At 40.0% G+C, this 22,409-nt stretch overlaps 1 protein-coding gene across 2 annotated transcripts in view; it reads left to right on the top strand.

Annotated features, from left to right (window-relative positions):
- afmid (arylformamidase) overlaps positions 1-22,409 on the top strand; it is a 137,135-nt gene that overhangs the window by 11,917 nt on the left and 102,809 nt on the right. For both annotated transcript variants that reach the window (XM_039739499.1, XM_039739500.1), the window contains exon 4: positions 1,345-1,435. In XM_039739499.1, the coding sequence (XP_039595433.1) occupies positions 1,345-1,435 (91 nt within the window). The remainder of the gene's footprint in view (positions 1-1,344; positions 1,436-22,409) is intronic.

Raw genomic sequence — 22,409 nt, forward strand, 5'->3', positions numbered from 1 at the left:
GTACATCTCGTACTTTTGTTGAAAGTTAAGGCAAGCTTGACAGTTTTAGTAGATATTAAAACTACTACTAGCTGATAATTTTTTAAATGGTGAATTTTATAGATCTATAATTTATATCTGTTGTTTTCATTTAGTAATACAAATGTACAACTTGAAACAACTGCTGAAGTAATATTTAAATAATATCAAAATAAATAATTAAATACATTTTGTTTAAATAATAGCACGGACAATTGTTTGAAAATTAGTTTATAATTTTTCCTGAAATTACATTAAAACGTATTATAAAAATCATGGAATATTTTGGATCTGCCATTTCCTGGAGCAACAACTTGATTGATTCAAGGATCCAGCATTGTGGATTCAAATCCCAATGTACACGTGGAGTCTTTACATTATTCAGTGTCTGAGTGGGCTTTCATCTGGGCACTTAAGGTTTTCTCCTACACCCACAGATACAGGGAAGTTAAGTTAAATAGCATCTTATTTGACCCTGTGTGTGTGTGTGTTATCTAAATCTTGAATAGTAGTCCGTGTGGGCTATAAAGAGAGCTTTTTTTTATACTTTTTTTTTTTTTATTAATTTTATTACACTTCATACAAAGCAATCAAGTTTTTACAAAAAGAAAAATAGAGTTAAGAACAGATCGATCTACTTTTTAACACTCTGTGTCCATACAGTTTTGGAAGACTTGCAGCTTTGTTGTTATCCCAGTACATTCCGGTTTTTCACATTCTGTTTTAAGAGCTAGAGTATTCTCATTAAACTATTAAATTTAATCAGTTTGTTTTAATGGGAGGTACTGTATCGAAAGGAGAGATTGGGAACATGCACTGATACAGCATGTTGCTGCACCCACTGCATGATGAACCACCTCAGGATCCCAAATTAGGACCCGAGCACAGCCGTGCAACGGGTGACATCTCAGCACCACACTAGTTTGAATGGAATGGAACAGTGTAAGGTTTTTTTACAGTGCCACCAACCCCCAGGTTTTCCCTGAAGTTGGAGAACCTGCTTGCAGGGCTTGATGCAGGTTAATGTCATACCCAGGATGAAACAATTGCAGGTTCAGGACCTTGCTGAAGTGCCCAATGGAGTGGTATCACTTCTGGCATTTGCAGGATTTGAACAACCTTGCGGCACAGATCCCATTTGTTCTCAAAGGATATGCTTTTATTTATTTACCTTGTTCCTCATGCTGCCAGGAAAGGCTTTCATATTCTATGTCCCTTATTTGGAGTAAGCAGGTTTGAGAATATATGAAGTATTTTATCTAGTTTTGTTTACACACTGCACTATGGTTTTTGGAAATAATGGTGCCTGTTGTGTGAAATTTACAGGAGTTGGAAAAACAGTATTCTCCCAGGCGATGGTCTCATAGGATGGATGAAGATGCTGTAATTGCTGCACATTGTGCTTTGCTGAAAGAAGGTACCACTGCTGTTCTTAACAGTAAAAAAAGTCAACAAAGTAATACACAGCAATAAATCTAATTAGCTTGTTATAGTGATTTACTGTACATGGTGTAGATTTTGGCTTTAGGCAAGTGTTGGGAATAGAAAAAAAAATGTAATATTAGGATTAGAAGACCATTGCTGTTTTTCTTTCTTTCTTATCCCACATGATTGTTCTTAGTTCTCATTTAAAAGGAAGAATGTAATAGTTACTAGACTTTATAAAGAACTGAAGACTACGAGGTATATGGTGAAAACCTGGAGTAGTTAAAACATATTAGCTTAAGCAAACCCAGTCTAAAATTACATCTGAAAAAAGTATTTTACATCATGAAGAAATTAAGTGAAAATCAAAATTATAATGTGGTTAACTGCAAATATTAAAATTCATAAACTGACCTACTGCGGTGGGCTGGCACCCTCCCCGGGGTTTGTTTCCTCCCTTGCGCCCTGTGTTGGCTGGGATTGGCTCCAGCAGACCCCCGTGACGCTGTAGTTGGGATATAGCAGGTTGGATGATGGATGGATGGATGGATGGATAAACTGACCTAATGTACAGTAAGTATTGAGTATGATGTGTGCTTGAATGTGATTACTAATGGTGTACCTGGTAGGGCTTCATCATACTTTGGACTTTTTGCTAAATGGGCTAGCTCAGGCCATCAGGGACCCTCATGGTCAGGGCTGGCCCTAACACTTTTGGGACCCTAGGCAGGGTTTTTTACTTCATTCATTTTTGGCTTGTTTTTCCTGGGGTGAATGTAATACTAAGGAGGGTTAGTTAATCCTGCATGCTTCCTCCAGTGTGACATTTTTCATATAATTAGTGAAGTTTGATCTTCATGATTAACATAAGGGCCCAGTTGTTCAAAAGTAGTCTGATTGGATGAAATCTTAAAAACGGGTTGTTCAAAACTAAAAATGGATTCTGATATTGGTTTATAATATATTTTTTTATAATAATTCTTTATTTGTCACATACATAGTTATACAGGACAACACGCAGTGAAATGCATCTTTTCGCATACCCCTTCGGGTCAGAGCGCAGGGTCAGCCGTTGTAAAACGCCCCTGGAGCAATTGAAGGTAAAAGGCCTTGCTCAAGGGCCCAGAAGAGTAGCATCTCTTTTGGCAGTGACGGGGATTCAAACCGTCAACCTTCGGAATACCAGCTCAGAACCTTAGCCTCAGAGCCACCACTCCGCCCTTAGATCACGTAATCAAATCTTTGTTTTAATCTAGATCACACCGTCAGTTTGCATTGTTCAGAACCTTTTAGTAAGATTGGAATAACTTTGATTCAAAAAGCAGGATTATTCTCCTGCGAACCGTAGGATGCATTCAGGGTGAATTTCATGAACAAAAATGTAATTTACATTAAATTTAAATTGGTCAAATAAACAACATGTATATCATGTAGTATATACCCATTTATTTATATATATTTTGCACCTGAAATGTTTACCATTACAGTGATAAAGAAGATAAAGTAGAAATTAGGCTCTTATACTTTTCGGTACAGTAAAGTAAAGAAATGGATTTTGTAGTTAAGGCATGCAGAGTGCCTCTTCAGAACTCCATTTAGATGCTCAATAACGCATCTTGTTCTGCAATGAGCAGTGTTGAAGCAGGCCTGCTCAGGTGTGTTTGGTGCAAGAAAAGAGGTCATCACCCATGGTTGGAGTGGTGTGTAGTCAGTCAGTAGTCTGCTAATATTACGTCATCTGGTTGGTTGGTTTGGAGCTTTCTGTTATAGAGAGCTTTCCCTCACATCATGGACAGACCCAGGCCACTTAACAACACAGTTTGTGATCATGAGGTCAGCATCACCCACAAGTTGTATGTCCCACTCTTTCTCTCACAGGATGCTTGTATATACGCGAGTGTAGTGTTGGGCATGTCTCCCAAAAGTAAGAACTTGCACTTGGTCTGGAAAATTTGGTCATCCTTTGGAAATTAAACAAACTGATTGCCCTGGCAGGTCAAAGTAATTGACACAGCTTTCACCACATCATTCAAAGCTGATTTGTCCACTGCTATACTGCTGTGAACAACTTGGTAGAAAGTGCCCATGAGGTGACACTCCTATGGTCATGGGTGATTTCAGTTCGACCACTGACACTGACGGGGCTGGCTATGAGGATTGCGTCAGTCCCCATGGGACAGGGGGCCATGTTGAAAGTGGCTCCATGTTCCTTGACTTTGCAAAAAGTCAGGGGCTGTGAATCACTAGATCCTGGTTCCAGTGCCGTGAGTTTTAACGTTGGACTTGGTACTCCAGTACTGGTGGTGCGGTGAAGGACATTGATCACATCCTCATGGGCAGAGGCTGGAGTCTCTTACAAAACTACAGGGTCTACAGAAGTGCCCAGTTTTTGAGTTCTGCCCACAGACTTTTTTTTGCTACTCTGAAGATCTAGCTTGGGTCCATTAGGCTACCACCTACTAGGAGAATGAGGCTGGACCTGGCCAGACTCCAAGACCAGGCTGTTTCAAATGAGTTTGCACACAGTTTGTGTGGGGAAGTTAAAGACTTGGGTGCGACTGCTGATCCTAAAGTTATTTGGGAGACCTTCCGTCACAAGACCCTGAAAGTTGCTAAGGGTTGTGTTGGTGTTTTCAACATTCCCAGATGGAGGTGTTTCATCTCGCAGGCACCCTGGATATCATCGAGAGGAGTCATAGCACATGGCTTGATGGCAACTCCAGTCTGTACCAGGAACCAAAAAGGACAGCCGTGAGGGCTCCGAGAGAAGATAAGGATGCATTTGTTAGAGGAATCTGTGAGCAAGTGACATATCATTTATGGTCTACTGACCGACGTCCTGCTTACAAAGGAATCAAAGCATTACACATATCTGAATCTCTTCCTCGGAGAACCACAGTCAGGGCAGATGATGCTGCAATTGTGACCTCCTGGGCTGGCCACTTTGAGCAGCTTTTAAAGCTGATCCTCCGGCTAGGATATTGGACATCTCTAGGTCCATGGTTCTTGAGACTGATCCTCCAATTATCTGTGAACCACCCAGTCTCACTGAGGTCGCACAGGTGGTGAACCAGCTGATTGTAGGGAAGGCTGCACGGAATCAGTGAACTTCTCGAGGCTGGTGGTAAGGCTGTCCTCTCTGCTTTGCAAGCAATGTTTGCTTCCATTTGTAAGATGGGCGTCATCACAACTGACTGGAAAACAGAATTTGTCATCCCTATCTGGAAAGTGAGGGTGATTGCCTAGATTCCAGGGGGATAACACTGCTGTCAGTGTCAGGTAAGGTCCTTGCCTGAGTCATCCTCAGTAGGATCTTTGATGACTTGCTCACCTACCTGTAAGCAGAGCAGTCTGGTTTTACGCCTAAGAAGTCTACCACTGTCTGCATCCTGGCACCGAGGGTTCTCATGGAGTGCAAACAAGAATAGCGGCAGAGTTTCTTTGTAGCCATTGTCGATTTTCTTAAAGCTTTCAACTCAGTTGATCAAGCTGCCCTGTTTGTCAGCATGCCGATGTCGATCAAACACAGGAAGCTGTGCAGTCTACTTGAGACTTTACGGTTTAGGAAGATAAGTAAATAAATATAGGTAAACAACATTTGATTTGACTTTTATATAAGTAATATATAAATGTTTTTTATTTAAATACCATCAAAAAACATAATCACAAACAGAACTTTGCACAATACCTTGGCGAACTCTGAAGGCCCTTCTGTTTCATTGAAGGATATGTGTGTAGCAGATTCACTGGCAGGATGACACCCAACCTTTTGCTACATCCAAATGGTGCTATCTTTCGACGTTATGCCTAGTGCAGCTGCAATGTTCTTATACTGTATGTGACCGGAGGTTTCTTGTGGGGAGGGCTTCTGTTCTCTTTCTCCAATGTAGAACCCTCATCCGCATCTATGTTCAAGTCTGTTATACCACGTCTTTATTTAAAGACTAACAATGTCAGATTGGGGGGAGCGTGAATGAGACTGTGAGAAATTAAACTGAATTAAAAAAAAGAAAAAAGAAACACTAACCATTACAGGTACCATAAATTTACACTGGCTGTTACAGACTCAAATCAAATGTATGGTTTTATCCTATAATAGTAACAATGAGAAAACAGCTCCCTACACAAAATAGTAAACGCAGGAAGGACCTGGAATCAAACCCGCATCCTCTTGACTATAAGACAGCAGTTCTTACCTCTGCACCAGCCAAGCGAACATGTGACCATTGTCCCCTAACCCAATTTCTTTTTCTTCAGTTATATTCTTGAATAAAAGTGCACTTGTTTTGTTATACTTGTACCTTTTTTGAAAGTGTTTATTTGATATTTGGACTTCAGTCTTCACACATTATACACTTCATTTCCACATTTTGTCATTAGTACTATAACATACAACAAGTTTCTGTTTAAGTTATATGTTCAGCATTTTTTGCCTCTCATTTCCTGTCATACATTTACCAGATCATTGTAGACACGGAACACACATGAAATGCATGTGTTCCAAATAAAAATATATTATTTACCCTATACAATTCCAGACCTACCTCACACCCAGATAAACAGACTTGAGCTGGCAGAACTTTTTGTCTGACTTGAGCTGTTGGTAGGGAATGGAATAGCTGGCTGCTTGCTGTCATTGCTGATCGACACATTTGCAAAATAAAGACGCTAATAAGGAGGTGCAAAGAAATTTAAGGTGGCCTGAGATTATTACTTTTTGCATAGGTTTCATGGATTCTAGTGTTAAACAATATAATAACAGTTTGCTGCACAATCTATACTAATAAAAGACAAAGCCCTCACTGACTGACTGACTGACTGACTCATCTATACTAATAAAAGGCAAAGCCCTCACTCACTCACTCACTCACTCACTCACTCACTCACTCACTCACTGACTCATCACTAATTCTCCAACTTCCCGTGTGGGTGGAAGGCTGAAATTTGGCAGGTTCATTCCTTACAGCTTCCTTACAAAAGTTGGTCAGGTTTTATATCGAAATTCTACGCGTAATGGTCATAACTGGAAGCAGTTTTTCTCCATTTACTGTAATGGAGATGAGCTTCAATGCCGTGGGGGCGGAGTTTCGTGTGACATCATCACGCCTCCCACGTAATCACGCAGTACATAGAAAACCAGGAAGACCTCAAAAAAGCGCTGAAGAAAACATGCATTATATAATTGAGAAGGCAGCGAAACAATAAGAAGCGAGCGAGTGACATATACAACCATATTCATGAGTTCTGCTACTTGAAACAAAGCACGATGTAAACCTACACTTTAAATTAAGTTCATAGACAGGCTGCCGCTGGCGTTTGTAATTTAGTGCCTGCCCATATAAGGCCGTCCGTCAGCGGCAATCCAATAGCAAACTGCCACTAAATATTCACGGGTGAAGGACTGTGCTTATGGAGAGGAAGATGAGATGGTCAGCGTGGTGTTTGACACAAACTCAGCGAAACTGCGAGAGAAAGTTTTAAGTGCCAGGACTAAGGTAACATTAAATACAGCCATGGACATAGCGAAATGGCACCAGCACAGCTGGGAACCCGATGCATGTACACGAGCGGCTCACGTGAACTGGCGCAGTGCACAGATAAAAGTAACAGTTCCAAAGAGCGCTGAACAAAAACCGAATTACACAATTGAAAAGGCAGCAAAAAATATGAAGCGTCTGATACATATAAACATATTCATAAATCCAACTACTGCGGAAACAAAGCACACGTTGGAAAAAGTCAATGTCCCGCTAAAGGAAGACAGTGTAAAAAACCCGTGCATGCAGTGTGTCAGGTCTCAGATAAAGAAGAAGGCGAGCTGTTTATTGATGCAGTAAGAAACGAATCGATGAATGAAACCTCTCATCTTTACAGCGATTGACAAACACGGAATGTAACTTGAACACAACACATCCTACAAATACGAACCTGATTGAAAGAAATAATGATAATCAAATCCTTGATGACAGCAACACTCAGTAACACAAAACAAATACTGTATATTGACAGTCATGTTACGTTATTTTTAAAATGTTCCCTTTTCTTATATTTTTTCCTTATATATATATATCCCGATCTACATACTCGAATAATGGATACTTTATTCGCCATCAATGATTGTTTTGGTAAAGCCATACTCAGTGTATTCATTAGATGAACGGTAAAAAAGTAAGAGCGAGGGAGGATGACTTATTGAGGCATGCAGGCTGTAGTGCGTCAACTCTATCTGAATTGCGATCACATTTGAAAAATATATCTTTTCAAGTTCTATTTAGTCCATATGTGTCAAACTCAAGGGCAGCGGGCCACATCCGGCCCGGCGTGTAATTATATCCGGCCCGCGAGATCATTTTATATACTGTATTATTGTTATTAAAGCCGGGTATATGAAGCGCTGGTAACACAATAAACTACAGATCCCATAATGCAGCGCTTCAGCTGCCTTGCGAACACTTACGCGTTAATCAAGTCTACCTTATGATGCTGCAAGTTATTGCGAAGCTAGCTCACACGATGCTGGAGAGAAAAGTTGATTCTGAAAATAGAGCCTTTAAAAACCGATGGGAGGCTGAGTATATGTTTACTGAACCCGTGTGTCTCATTTGTGGAGCTAATGTGGCTGTAATTACAGAATTTAATCTAAGACGGCACTATGAGACAAAACATCAGGGTAACCTGAATGCAATGCAGAAGATACAGAAAGCAGCATAATTAAATAAGAATCTGACACTTCAGCGGACGTTTTAACCCGTGCACAATCACAAAGTGATTTCAAGTGAAGCTGCTTTTATGGGAGACACAAATGCACCAGTTCACCTTGCCCCACTTTCCCTGTTGCCAAGTAATGTTAAACCAAGTCGTCACTACGGTGTTCCCAAATCGCACTTTGCTGATAAACTGCGCTGCGCACTGAGTTTGCACGGCGCTTTGGTGACTTTGAAGAACAAAAAAAGTCCGTCTACATGCGGCTCGAACCTTGTGCATGTTTGGTAGCACATATCTGTGTGAGAAGCTCTTCTCAGTGATAAAGACTAACAAAACAGCACACAGGAGTCGCCTCACTGATGAGCACCTGCAATCCATCCTGAGAATCTCCACAACACAGAACCTCACAGCAAACAGAAACGAACTTGTTGCCAAAAAGATGCCAGGCGTCCAGCTCTAAAATGACATATGAGCAAAGACAACTGAATGATTTGATTTGTTATTGCTGAAAGGAACACATTTTATTTATATTTCTAGGTTTTGTTATGCAGCATGTTCATATTTGAATTTGTATAATTTTGACAGGATATATTTTTATGGAGAGCAAAATCTTTTGGGATATTTAAAATCTAAGTTTATTTTTTATATAAAATTACATAAGAGTAAAGAAATTTGAATGTTTGTTCTTTTAACGTTTACTTTATTTCTAACTTGTATAATTTAGACAGGATATATTTTTATGGAGAGCAAAATATTATAAGTTGTTTAAGGTTTGAGTTGATTTATTCACGAATAATATTCCTGTCTGTTTTACCATTCCTACCAAAGATATTTCTGTTGACTAAATAAAAATTCCTTCTATTTAAAATTTAAATAGAACTTGAACAAATACGATAGTTCATAATATCCACGCAGACTTGCACGTAAGAGCGGGAGTCATCCGTTTTAACAAGCAGCGTATTGCACTGATACGAAATAGCTGTGTGTGTATATATGTAGATATGTATGTATATGTATGTTTATATATGTGTGTGTGTGTATGTATATATATATATGTATTTGTGTGTATATACATATGTGTGTGTATGTATATATGTATGTGTGTATGTATTTATGTGTGTGTGTGTAAATATATATATATATATATATATATATGACAACAACACTCATCACTCACAACAGTGACAAAACAATTACATTGACAATCATGTTACGTTATTTTCAAAATGTTTCCTTTTCTTTTTCATTGCTTCTTTAACACACTACTTCTCCGCTGCGAAGCGCGGGTATTTTGCTAGTTTATCACTAATTCTCCAACTTCCCGTGTAGGTAGAAGGCTGAAATTTGGCAAGCTCATTCCTTACAGCTTACACAAAAGTTAAGCAGGTTTCATTTTGAAATTCTTCGCGTAACGGTCGACAATGTCTGCCATGTTGTAATTTCTTATTTATGGCCCCATCTTCACGAAATTTGGTAGGCGGCTTCCCTGCGCTAACCGAAACCGATGTACGTACTTATTTCAGTGGTATGATGCCACTGTTGGCCGCCATATTGAACTTTCCAACGATCTTTGTTCGTTATGGGCCCATCTTCAAGAAATTTGGTACGCGGGTTCCCAATGCTAACTGAATCCTACTTACATACATATATACGTCCATAGCCTGCAGCTCGGTCACCGTGTGAGGCAGTATTGGGTTCCCCCATCGCCACGCCTCCCACATTGTTGGCTGCCTGCCTATATAAGGCCGTCCATCGCTCCGGTCTCTTCATTCCCTTCCCTTCCCACGGGATTCACGTCTCCCTTCTGATAACTACAGCCTTTTTATTTAATCCACAGCTTCTCCGCTGTTTTATTGTTCATTTATTATGATTATAGTTATTGTGTAGGTATTTTAGACTTACTTTACATTGTTCAGGTACCCATTTCCTTTATCATTCCAACAGTACCCGCATTAACATGTCTATCGAGGTGATCATCATCGATCAAAGAACTGTCACTTACCGAGTGGTTTCCATGCCCGGAGATGGCACCTGCCTTTTCCATTCTCTTTGTTACATATTGCACGGCCATATCAGGCTCACTCTTGATATCTGGAGAAACATTGTGTCTTATGTATTGAATGACTGGGACAGGTTCAAGGTGTGGACTGATGGCGGTACAGGAGATAATTATACTATACAGGTGCACTATAAGAGTGAAATGCTTAAGCCCTTCACCTATGGTTCTGCATGTGAGTTGATGGCTGCCGCTGAATTGTTCGGTCGTATTTTTTAAGTGTACCAAAATGGCCAAATATTTTACACCTTTGGACAACTGCCAATGCCTCTTAAACATCTTAGATTCACAGGTAACAATTTCAGTAATGGACACTTGGATGTTTATGAATGTTTAAACTCTCAAAAGCTGGATGCGAAGTTATCGATGAAACCGGTTGTATGTTTACAACGCTTGACAGATGCCGAATGTCACTTCAACACAACAAGTCCTTCAAATACTGTCGTAATTGAAACAAACCATGAAACTCAAACCGATTATGACAGCAGCAATCCAAGCTGTGAGATTTGAGGCAAGATTACTGTTCACATGGCCAACTGTACGTTGCATGCTCAAGAGTAAGCTCAGCGCACAGCTTAGTCATATTACAACCGGAGGGCTGAACTGACAACATGGTATACAAAGAGATCCTTAATAAATAATTATTGGTATATTTTCCCTCAGTTTAAAAAGGTTTACTTTTCTTCTTAATAAAAATTTTAAGGCAGTACTTCACCGCTGCGAAGCTCAGGTTTTTTGCTTGTATGTAATAAAGCATAACACACATTTAATATACTATGCTTAATATTCTGCCTATTAAAACTAATTTCTCCTAAAGTTATTTTTTTCCAGAAAAAGTATAATGCAAAAAATTGTATTAATAATAAGTCTATTAATTGGACTGAATATTAAAACAGCATAATGAAAGTATTTGTGGTAGTCCAAAGCTTAGTTTTTCTTAGCCAACAATATGAACTGTTTTTTTTTTTTAGGAACACAAGCATATCCACATGATTAGGTAGCAATTGTGACCTTTGGGCACTGACAATATCTTCTGAAGTCGAAAAACATGTTCACTTGGAACAGAAATTGCTGTAGTTGAGAGATGTGGCTTGGCCAGTGGGTAAATCATTTGTACTTTGGAACATTTTCTGTTCTCTGCTTCAGTGGAGAGCACATGAGTGCAATAGAGGACTCTTTTCTGTGCATTTCAATTTCTTGCTCTGGCACGTGCCACTGATTTAGTGAAATAATCTCCAAGGAGATCTTCCAGAGCTGACTATTCTGGAAAGTGGTTGTTGTAGCTCATTACCATATTGTTCTGTTCCATCTGCTTCATTGCTAGCATCTCCCATTCCCTCTGTTTTCTGGATCTACAAATAGCAGAAGTTACATGGGGACCTTCTTAAATATAAAAAATGACTAGAGGCATTTTAATTATTAACATATTTATGGAAACCTCTGACTAGTGAGAAACAATTTGGTCAGGTTACAAGTCATGATATATCAAACATTTAATATCTGACTTGTCTCAGTTCCATTACGTATCAATATTTGAACTGTTACTAGTCTGCTGTCTATCTCAAATGCTACTGTGAGTGGTACTACTCGCACTTTTCCAAACGTAATTTTTACTACTGAGCACAAACACAAACACACAGAGTAAATAAATACTTGGCTGCACTGTAACTGCTTTGATTCCTCATTTACCTTGTTGAACACAGCATCGCACTGGCTGGGTTCCAGATATGACAGAGTTTTAAATCTTACATCCATTGCGATGATCCCTACAAGAATATCATTGTCCCCACCATACAGTATTTGTCCATGCGGTCTTTTACAGTGGCACTCTTTTTGCTTGTGTATTTCTCGTTTGATGCCATACTCAGTTGTGTGCTTCTGGGGCACAATGAGAGATACATTGGGGTATGCTCATCATGTTAGCACTGTGGTGGTTGATTTGATGGGTTTAAGCAGTTGTATGATGTCGTCGGTGTCACTGATCCCAGTACCATCCATCGTATTGATTTCACGTGAATTACACTGTAAGTCTGTGCTTATGAGGGCAGCTACTATTACTTCTTGCTGCTCAAGATAGCAATTGAGCATTTCCAGTGGACTATTCCATCGCATTATAATGTCAGCTATCAGTGTATGTGACGGAAGGCCCAGTAATTTCTGCTTAACGGCGAATACAGCTGTTGGGCTCCGGTTCAAAAAAGCTATGACCCATTTCCCCGATATCAAAAGCCCAGTGGACCACTAATGGACCACTAGCGGTCAAAAACGGCCATCTGTCAGCTATGGGTGCCAGTGATCTGGTGGAATTTTGCACATTTGCTTTTGGGTTGTTGCCTGGAGGCTTGCTAGCGATGGCAGCTGGTGGCTGACAGTTATTCCTCAAGTGGCAGGAGGGCATTTGTTGACAGAAATCTGCCCTTTTGCCTCTATATGCCTTTTCATTTTATCTTAATACTAAATATTATTGTGGATAGTTCATTAATTGACCACCACTCGTGTAGGGAAAAATTTAATTAGACTACAACACACTTTGTAAAAGTCTAAATCTTTTTATTAGAGCAAAGAATGTGCAGCAACAATAATAATAAAAATATAGTGATAATTCTGATAACATATTGTACAGTTTTATACACATTTTTATCTACCGTCTTCTCCTTTCAAATGCAACACTGCCTGTATAAACAGAGCAAAAAAAAGGAGAAAATTAGTAAGGGACAGTAAAAGAACAAGTACCAAATAAAGCAGCATTTAATGTACACACAATTAAAGCTTACATTGCAAATGCTTTTCTGCATTCATTCTCTGTTGTTTTCGGCCCCCATCTCTGTCAGAGGTACCTTTCACAAACAGAGTCACCTTCCACTGCAGGTCCTCTTCAGCAGCTTCCTTTGTGGTGGGATTTCTCCTGGTTGCCTCTGCCATTGCACAGATATTTGTTTTTAACTTCTATTATCAGTGTATTAATGAGCACAAGACAGACTTGTAATACATTGACTCTGGTATGATTGATGCTTGCTAGTGGCTATAAAACCTGTGCAAAAATAGACATATTGTGGATCATGCTTTTCAGATGGAGATCTGTGAAAGAGATTTTCTCTTCCACACCTGTCCAGTTACACAACTGGGCAACAGCATTTATCATTAGGCATGGAGTCATTCATCTCATTGATTCTTTGACTTTCCTGTCTTCTTTAATAGACAGATAGTTGCCCCTATTGAAAAACAACAGATATTAGCGTGCATGTCTTGGAACAGCTGTTCAAATACTGAAAGCTGTATTGTACAAACAAATGTATTGTGAAATAACCAATTTCTCTCAAAGCTCCTGGTCCTGAAAGAGCATGGAATCCATATCTGTGTTGAGCAGGAGAGGAAAAGGAAGTTCCACATCAACATATACATTATTTTTCTGCATTGTCCAGCCTCTGCATGATGTTGGAGAGCTTGCTGGTTAGTGCCTCCTGCATCTTCCTCATCACTGTTATGGTTGTTCTGAAGTAATCTGTAATGTAAAAAGGTATATATCAAAAATTATAAAAGTACAAGTAGATTGCTACTCTATCTACAATGTGTTATGTGTACACAATGCTTTCTGTCAAATGGATTCTGATCAGGTAGGTCCTGCTGGGATTTGCCATAGTTCGCAATACATAACTTCACAATTAATATGATTAGCATTGACTGACAATTATAGTAAGGTGAAAGAAAAGTTACAAAAATGCATACATCAGTGTATTTTCCATAGTGGTTACACCGTTATTTTATCTTTGTCTTGATAATGGTTACATCACTCACAAGCCACTTACTTGGTAAAGCTGTGGTTTTGTGATGTGGTTTTAGTTATGCAATTATATAAATAAAGTTTCAAAAATATTTTGTCACAGCACATGAAGCTGTTATAATATCCATGTGAGCTTACATGGGTCACTAGAATTACCTTCCTGGTGACAGGGCGTTCTTGGTGATGGAGTCCATGAAGCATGACTTAAACCTGAAAAACAAAATGCAATACTGGGAGGGCAAATGTTTACAGTATATTCATTAAATACTGATGTATAATTTCTTGGAAAAAAGACATAGTCAAGCAGTAGGTCCCACGGAACTGACTGATTTCCAAATCATGAAAATGGTCCTTGAAAACAGGTACTGCACATACCTACATGTTGTAAAGAGGCTGTCATGTAAATGGTTGGGTCCTGTAAAAAAGTGTAATTTAAATATCTTGATCTAACATAAGCATGCATATAAATTTTCTTTTAATAAATGAACAGAATGTTTACAGAGTACACAGAGTGTACTGAGCAAAGACAAACTACCTTCAGTGTGAGGAGTGTCATGCCTATGGCTGAATAGATGGGAAACTGCTGAAAACACGGTTACCAAAATGCATACATCATATTTCCTTAGAAATGACACATTATTTTATCTTTTCATTTATGTCCTGAGAATAGCTGCATCAATCACAATGGTAGAGCTATTTTTTCTGCACGGATTGAGAAAATTGTTAAAATGACAAGTTAGCAGGTTTTATGATGTTGTCTTTGTTATGCACTATCCAGGTAAAAAAAGAATAGAAATTAATCATATCCCATGTTAACTATTTAGTAATTTACAGGTGAAACTGACAAGACATCTTACTTTTATTAAATCTTGCATATCTTTCCCACAAAAATAAATTAGAAACCAAGAAGCCATCCAAGTTAATCAGTGAAATTACCAGAATAGATTCAAAATCGCACCATGTCTAAACATGAGGCACTTTATAGGAAAAGATAGGCTTTGCAATCAGAATTCCACCTCTTGACAACAAAAGAGTTTGAGTAAAAGTATACATTTTCTATTCCAAAGCATCCCCATATACAGGGTGAGCCAAAAAGAAGTACCAAATTTCAAATGCTTATTCTACAAAAATGCTGCAAGATAAATGAAATTTCATTACAACACAAGAAGGTATACAAAATAGATTTTTTTCACTGTGTTTTAAAACAATGTCTTCATTGTGTTGGCCATCATTAGCGATACAAGATGATTTCTGAACGCTCACGTGACTTGTTCGGCCATTTCAAGGGGAATAGTGAAGATTTCATAGTGAATAGCTTCCTTCAGGGCTTCAAGGTTTTGAGGTTGGTGTGTGTATACCTTCGACTGGAGATAGACCTACAAGAAGAAAGAGCAAAATCAGGTCTACGTGAAGGCCATCCAACATCACCCCGCAAGGAGATCAGTTTCTCTGGAAACATCTCCCACAAAACTTGCATGGATCTCCACGCCGTATGAACTGTTGCTCCATCCTGTTGGTACCAGACATCTACCACATCCATTTCTTCCAGTTGGGGCCACATAAAGTTCTCTAGTATTTCAATGTAACGTTCTGAAGTGATGGTAACTGTTGCTTCCCCCTCCTCAAAAAAGTAAGGGACTACAATGCCAAATTCTGCAACAGTGCACAAACTGTAACACGCTCACTGTGCAGAGGTCTCTGATGAAGTTGACGAGGCTTGGTTTCAGCCCAATAGCAAAAGTTTAGCCTATTTACGCAACCATTCAAATGGAAATGTGCCTCGTCGCTGCATATGACGATGGCATCTTGATGAACAGTTTGCAGAATGTTTGTGCACAACTCTGTACGGCTCCCCCAGTCTCTCTCGGTGAGTTCCTGCTCTACTAGCATTTTGTATGGATGGAAATTAAGGTCTTCATGCAAAATCCTCCTCAAAGACATGTTGGAAATGTGTAAGGCAGAAGCATGTTTGCACAGTGAACATCTAGGACACTGCAGAGTTAATGCCCTTACATCTTGGATGTTTCCTGGTATTCGTACAGTCCGAGGACGGCCTGGAGATTTTTTTGTTCAATGTTGTACCTGTCTGTCTGGATTTAGCCACCCACTTGTTTTCCAATTTGGGACATCACCATTAGAAGGAATGCTGAAGTGTGTTCGGCAGGCGCATTGAATTAGAGATGGATTTGTTGTTTTTGAAGAACGCTTCGATAGCGAATGCACAGTGCGCACCGGGCCAAGGCATGTTGCCGACTGAAAACTACAAGGGATCGCCTATCAAAGGACCCCCACCCCAACCCACTTGGCTACCTCTACCTTGTGAAATGTGGTATTTCATTTTGGCTCACCCTACATCCAAAGGGTGACCCTACAGTGACCTGAAACAGAAGGTGGCACGGCACTACCTTTCATTTTTATTACTGGGTGGCAAATATACAAGCTATAAAAACCTGGACATTGACACAAATAGATGAACACACACAAGCTTGTTCCACAATAAGCTTTGTACCCCAGTAAATACAAGTTATTGTCAATATACTAACATCCCAATTGTCCTTCATTCACTCAGAATATGGAAACAATGTAGGAAGCACTTCAAGGCAGAGAAGCTTTTATCTGTTGCAACTCTACATGATAACCACCTTTTTCCACCCTCTCAAACTTACACAGTTTATAATGTTTGGAAATCTTTAGAGATTTGGAGCTGAAGAGTCCTCTACAGCGCATCTTCAACCTGAGCCTGGAACAGGGGAAAGTCCCTAGGCTTTGGAAAACATCTTGCATTCAACCCAGTCCCAAAGGCATCACATCCTGGTGAGCTGAATGACTTCTGGCCTGTCACTCTGACATCACATGTGCTGAAAACCATGGAGCAGCTGCTGCTTCACCACCTGAGGCCACAGGTCCGCCATGCCTTTGACCCTCTGCAGTTTGCATACCAGGAGAAGGTGGGAGCGGAGGATGCCATCATCTATATGCTACATCAATCCCTCTCCCAGTTGGACAGAGGCATTGGTGCTGTAAGAATTATGTTTCTGGACTTTTCTAGCACCTTCAACACCATCCAACCTCGGCTCGTGACAAGCTGACAGAGATGGGAGAAGATTCATACCTGGTGGCATGGATCGTGGACTATCTTATAGACAGACCTCAATATGTGCGTCTCGGGAACTGCAGGTCTAACATTGTGGTCAGCAGCACAGGAGCGCCGCAGGGGACTGTGCTTTCTCCAGTCCTGTTCGGCCTATATACATCAGACTTCCAATACAGCTCGGAGTCATGCGACGTGCAAAAGTTCGCTGACAACACTGCTATCGTGGGGTGCATCCGGAGTGGGCAGGAGGAGGAGTATAGGAACCTAATCAAGGGCTTTGTTAAATGGTGCGACTCAAACCACCTACACCTGAGCACCAGCAAAACCAAGGAGCTGGTGGTGGATTTTAGGAGGCCCAGGCCCGTCATGGACCCTGTGATTATTAGAGGTGACTGTGTGCAGAGGGTACAGACCTATAAATACCTGGGAGGGCAGCTGGATGATAAACTGGACTGGACTGCCAATACTGATGTTCTGTGCAAGAGAGGACAGAGCCGACTATACTTCCTTAGAAGGCTGGCATCCTTCAACATCTGCAATAATATGCTGCAGATGTTCTATCAGACGGTTGTGGCGAGTGTCCACTTCTACGCGGTTATGTGCTGGGGAAGAAGCATAAAGAAGAGGGACGCCTCACACCTGGACAAACTGGTGAGGAAGGCAGGCTCTATTGTAGACATGGAGCTGGACAGTTTGACATCTGTGGCAGAGCAACGGACACTAAGCAGGCTCCTATCAATCATGGAGAATCCACTGCATCCACTGAACAGTATCCTCTCAAGACAAAGGAGTAGCTTCAGCGACAGACTGCTGTCACTGTCCTGCTCCACTGACAGACTGAGGAGATCGTTCCTCACCCACATTATGCGACTCTTCAATTCCACCTGGGGGAGGTAAACGTTAACGCTACACAAGATTATAGACCAGGGCTATTCAATTACAAATTCAGTTGGGCCAGATTGTCAAACCAAGAAGGTTAGCTGGGCCAGTCATTTTAGCGGCAAAGCAGCTCGTAATGACACATTTTAAAACCAACACAAACAAATTTATTGAAAAACATAAGGTTTATTCGTTGTTTCTCTTTTAACTTTGGTCAGTTTGCAGAGCAAAAGGTGCATACAAAAAGAGCTGAATTAACAGAATCTGAGGTAGCTCCTATTTTTTCCACTTACAAAAGAAAAAAAAAACTGACCTAGGCTACATATCTGACCTATCTGATCACAAAGTGCATAAAACAAAATAGTGCACAGTAGTAGGCTATTAGAAATAACATTGTTTCCTTTTGAAACAAAATAAACAACTTGCACACATTTGACCCAGGAACATCTCAAAGTGCATAAAATAAAAAGTGTGCAGTATTCACAACTATAACAACACTGAGGGAACATATTTTAAATCACCATGTGTGATTAGGCATGCCTCTGTTACACATCCCACATTATATTGATGTATTGTAGGCTACAGTTACCCTGCTGACTTAGTGGGAGAAGTGACATTTTTTGTTTTGAACGAGCAGTGACTTTAGGCTCTAAGTTGTCAATGCAATTGAAGGCATTGGTGGAGAGTATGGTCAGTCAGGGAGCAACAGAGTTGCTTTTTATGGAATTCATGTGTGAAAAACTTGACTCACATGTATATGTTGATCCAAACATACTGAGCATGACGATCGCTACTTTCTTAATGTTAGGGAACTGATGTGCGTTGACATCAGTCCAAAACATTGCAGGCCCGTTAGTGGAAAGCTCCAGTGCCATGGTTACAGATGACTGCATGTCAACAAGTTCGAGTGTGAATTTCCCCTCGTCAATGGAAGGGACCAGTTTCTTAGCTCTGGCGGATAAGTCCCTTCTATTGCAACAGTGAACGGGTCTCTGACAAAAACGGCCAACTCTGTGGGCAGATCAAGTCCATCCAATCGACCAGCAAAGTTATTTTTCAACATCGCAATGAAATCTGTCATCACATCCGTGATTTGTGCGGGGGGTAAGATGCCTTTGCGGAATGTCGGAAAATGCAGCATTCGGCCTGTGCTCAAATCATTTGCGAAAAGGTCCAGTTTAACTTGGAATGCTGTTCCACAAGGTCGATGACAGTTTTGTCTCTGCCTTGTAGTCCCAAATTGAGATCGTTCAGGTGTTTGAATATGTCGCTCAGAAAGCAGGCATCGGCCATGAAGTTGTCGTCCAGTATGCGAATCAAGTGCGTTTCTGCCTTTTTTTGCTTGCTGCAGCGTAGGAAAATTATGATCTCTTCTCTGAGACCGCAGAAACGCTCCAGTGCTTTGCCTTTGGACAGCCACGTCACGTCATTGTGCAAAAGAAGGTCGTGGTGCTCAGCAGACATTTCTGACAGCAGCATGCGGAATAAGTGGTGTTGGAGGTTTGATGTGGAGCGAATAAAATTAATTATAGCCATAACGCTGTCCATTGTCGTTTTGAGCCCGCTTAGTTTTTGCACAACACGCCTGATGCACAATGCAGTGTAAGGAGATCAACTGAGGTGCAACAGCGGACCAACGTGCTGCCAAACCATTCACTTTCCCTGTCATGGACGGAGCCCCATCTGTCACAAGCATGCACACACGCTTCATATCCAGACCACTGTCTTTAAAAAAGGCGGAAATTTTCCCAAAGACTATATCGCCAGTCGTGTGTCCTTCTAACGGCAGTAGGCCGAGCAGCTCCTCTTGGAAGCATTTGCCATCAAAAAAACGGACATATATGCACAACTGAGCAGTATCAGTTTTGTCTGTTGACTCATCTACTGCTATAGACATAGTATCAGCTTTCATCAGGTCTCCTAACAGCGTTTCATACACATCTGCAGCAAGAATTTCAACCCTACGAATGTTTGAAGTATCTGACAGGTAATGCGTTTTTATAGCAGATACCACGCTCATTTTAATTTTATTGTCATTTATCACCTCATGCATGACAGCCAGCATATAGTCCTTCACGGTTTCAGAGTCTGTGAATGGCCTTTTCTTTTTTGCCAGTATCCAGGAAACACGAAGGGACGCTGCAGTTAGGGTTACCACTTTTAATGCAAAAAAATAAGGGACGCATACTGCAGCGGGGGCCACATCCCTTGGGGGCCAAGCACAATTTCATTCTCAAATACGGGACGATTCCGTATTTTAAAGGACGGGTGGCAACCCTAGCTGCAGTAGCTCTCTCTTGGGCTGTGAATGACCGCACCATGGTAGTACTGCTCCGGTTGTAAGATGCAATCAAACTCTGCACTTTTGCAGCCCTCTCTTGAGATCCCTCTGGAAAATTGGTGCGAAAAGTGTGGTGTTTCTCAACATGATGCCTCCGCACATTGTAATCTTTAAATACTCCAACGCACTCATTACAAATTAAACACATCGGTTTGGCGTTTGGATGTGGCGGTAAAATAAACAAGTATTTGTCAATCCAGGCAGGGTTAAACGTACGGTTTTCATTGGCAATTTTACGTTTCAGTGTTGAGAAAGACATATTGATAGTAATCTAAACTACTACCGGCACGCACTGCATTGTTTGCGTGTTGCAGGCTACGTAATTTACGTAGGAATGCGCGTTTTTGGCGGGACCATAGACATAAATACTTTATATTTATATTAATATACTATATATTTATATTAATATAATAAATATATATATATATAAAATTATATTATACTATAATATATATTATAACAATTTATGAATAATATATTTTAATTTATTATCTATGGGGAACCACGGGCTGGGCCACTCGGAGGTTGATTCTGGGCCGCATGTGGCCCGCGGGCCAATTGAATAGCCCTGTTATAGACTGTTATACCTGCCTCACACTCTCCACCTTGCATTTTTTAACTTGCACTGTGCTTTTATTGCTCTTTAATTAATATTGTTTTTATCAGTATGCTGCTGCTGGTGTATGTGAATTTCCCCTTGGGGATTAATAAAGTATCTATCTATCTATCTGTGAATAGGTAATCTTTATGCATGCTGCAAACAGTAACACTTCAAATTTAACTTGCCACCAACACAATTTTTCTACTACTTTCAAATTAGAAACTTTGCTAAATGGAATCTACCCAATTTTCCTCACCTCCCACCTATTTCTATTCCAGAAGAAATATTGATCTCAGACAGCATTACCATAATATATAAAAACATTTTAAAGTTCCTTTTCTTTCAAACATCCCATTGTTTAGCCTATGACGTTAAGTCACCATGGTAAGGCAATTTATCTTTTAACATCTAATGTTGTTTCCTAGTGTAGATATAGACAACAGCTCAACATACATTTTATTAAATTGATTTATTAAAAATGTTGCATAAACAACATTCCACTGTAATAGTGTACCTTCCATTCCTAGCACACAGTTATATTTTCATCAGTTTTACGAATTACATCTTAAAGGATGTATGTTTGTTATTTGTTATTCTTCACAATCATAGTATATATATTACTTTGCCACAGGAAACTGGATTTTACAGTGAAACGTATGTATTTAAAAAAAACAACTATGCTGCTGTTGTGTTTTATAATGGAGCCAGTGGGTACCTGGGTCCTAATGTGAAAAAAGAAGCCTTGAAACTTACCAAATACATCCAATTTTCAAGCTGAAAATATTTATAAGTATTTATCCACATCTTGAGATTGCTCACATATAGCAAAACAGTATATCATGTTATTTTATTAAGGTAAAAAATGTTATTAGAGCCAGCCATTTTAGGAGGCCAGCTGTGCGCTTCACTTCGCTGCTCATTTTTCTCTGCAACAATTTTTCCAGACCAGGGGTGTCAGTTTACTTTAAAGTCATTGTGAAATGCCGTTATTGATGTTAACTAATGTTGATGGCCAGATGTGAATTGCCATCTCTGTTATGTAAGCAACTAGGCAATTATAACTAAAAAAAAGTCACACTTGCAATTGTGCACATACTTCTACTTTTTATAAAAGAGTATTTTATTATTTCACAAAGATATTGCGTACTCCCACTGGAATGATAATACTTCTGTTTGCTTTGATGGTCTCACGAGGGAAATATAAGCATGCACATAGCATGCAGTTAAGTTACAAGAACAGAACATACATTATAGGCATACATTAGTTTTAATCAGGTTGAAGTTTAGTATTGATCTATACTAATAAAAGGCAAAGCCCTCACTCACTCACTCACTCACTCACTCACTCACTGACTCATCACTAATTCTCCAACTTCCCGTGTGGGTGGAAGGCTGAAATTTGGCAGGTTCATTCCTTACAGCTTCCTTACAAAAGTTGGGCAGGTTTTATATCGAAATTCTACGCGTAATGGTCATAACTGGAAGCAGTTTTTCTCCATTTACTGTAAT

The sequence above is a fragment of the Polypterus senegalus genome, chromosome 17 (assembly GCF_016835505.1).
Source record: "Polypterus senegalus isolate Bchr_013 chromosome 17, ASM1683550v1, whole genome shotgun sequence".
Classification (NCBI taxonomy): Eukaryota; Metazoa; Chordata; class Cladistia; order Polypteriformes; family Polypteridae; genus Polypterus; species Polypterus senegalus.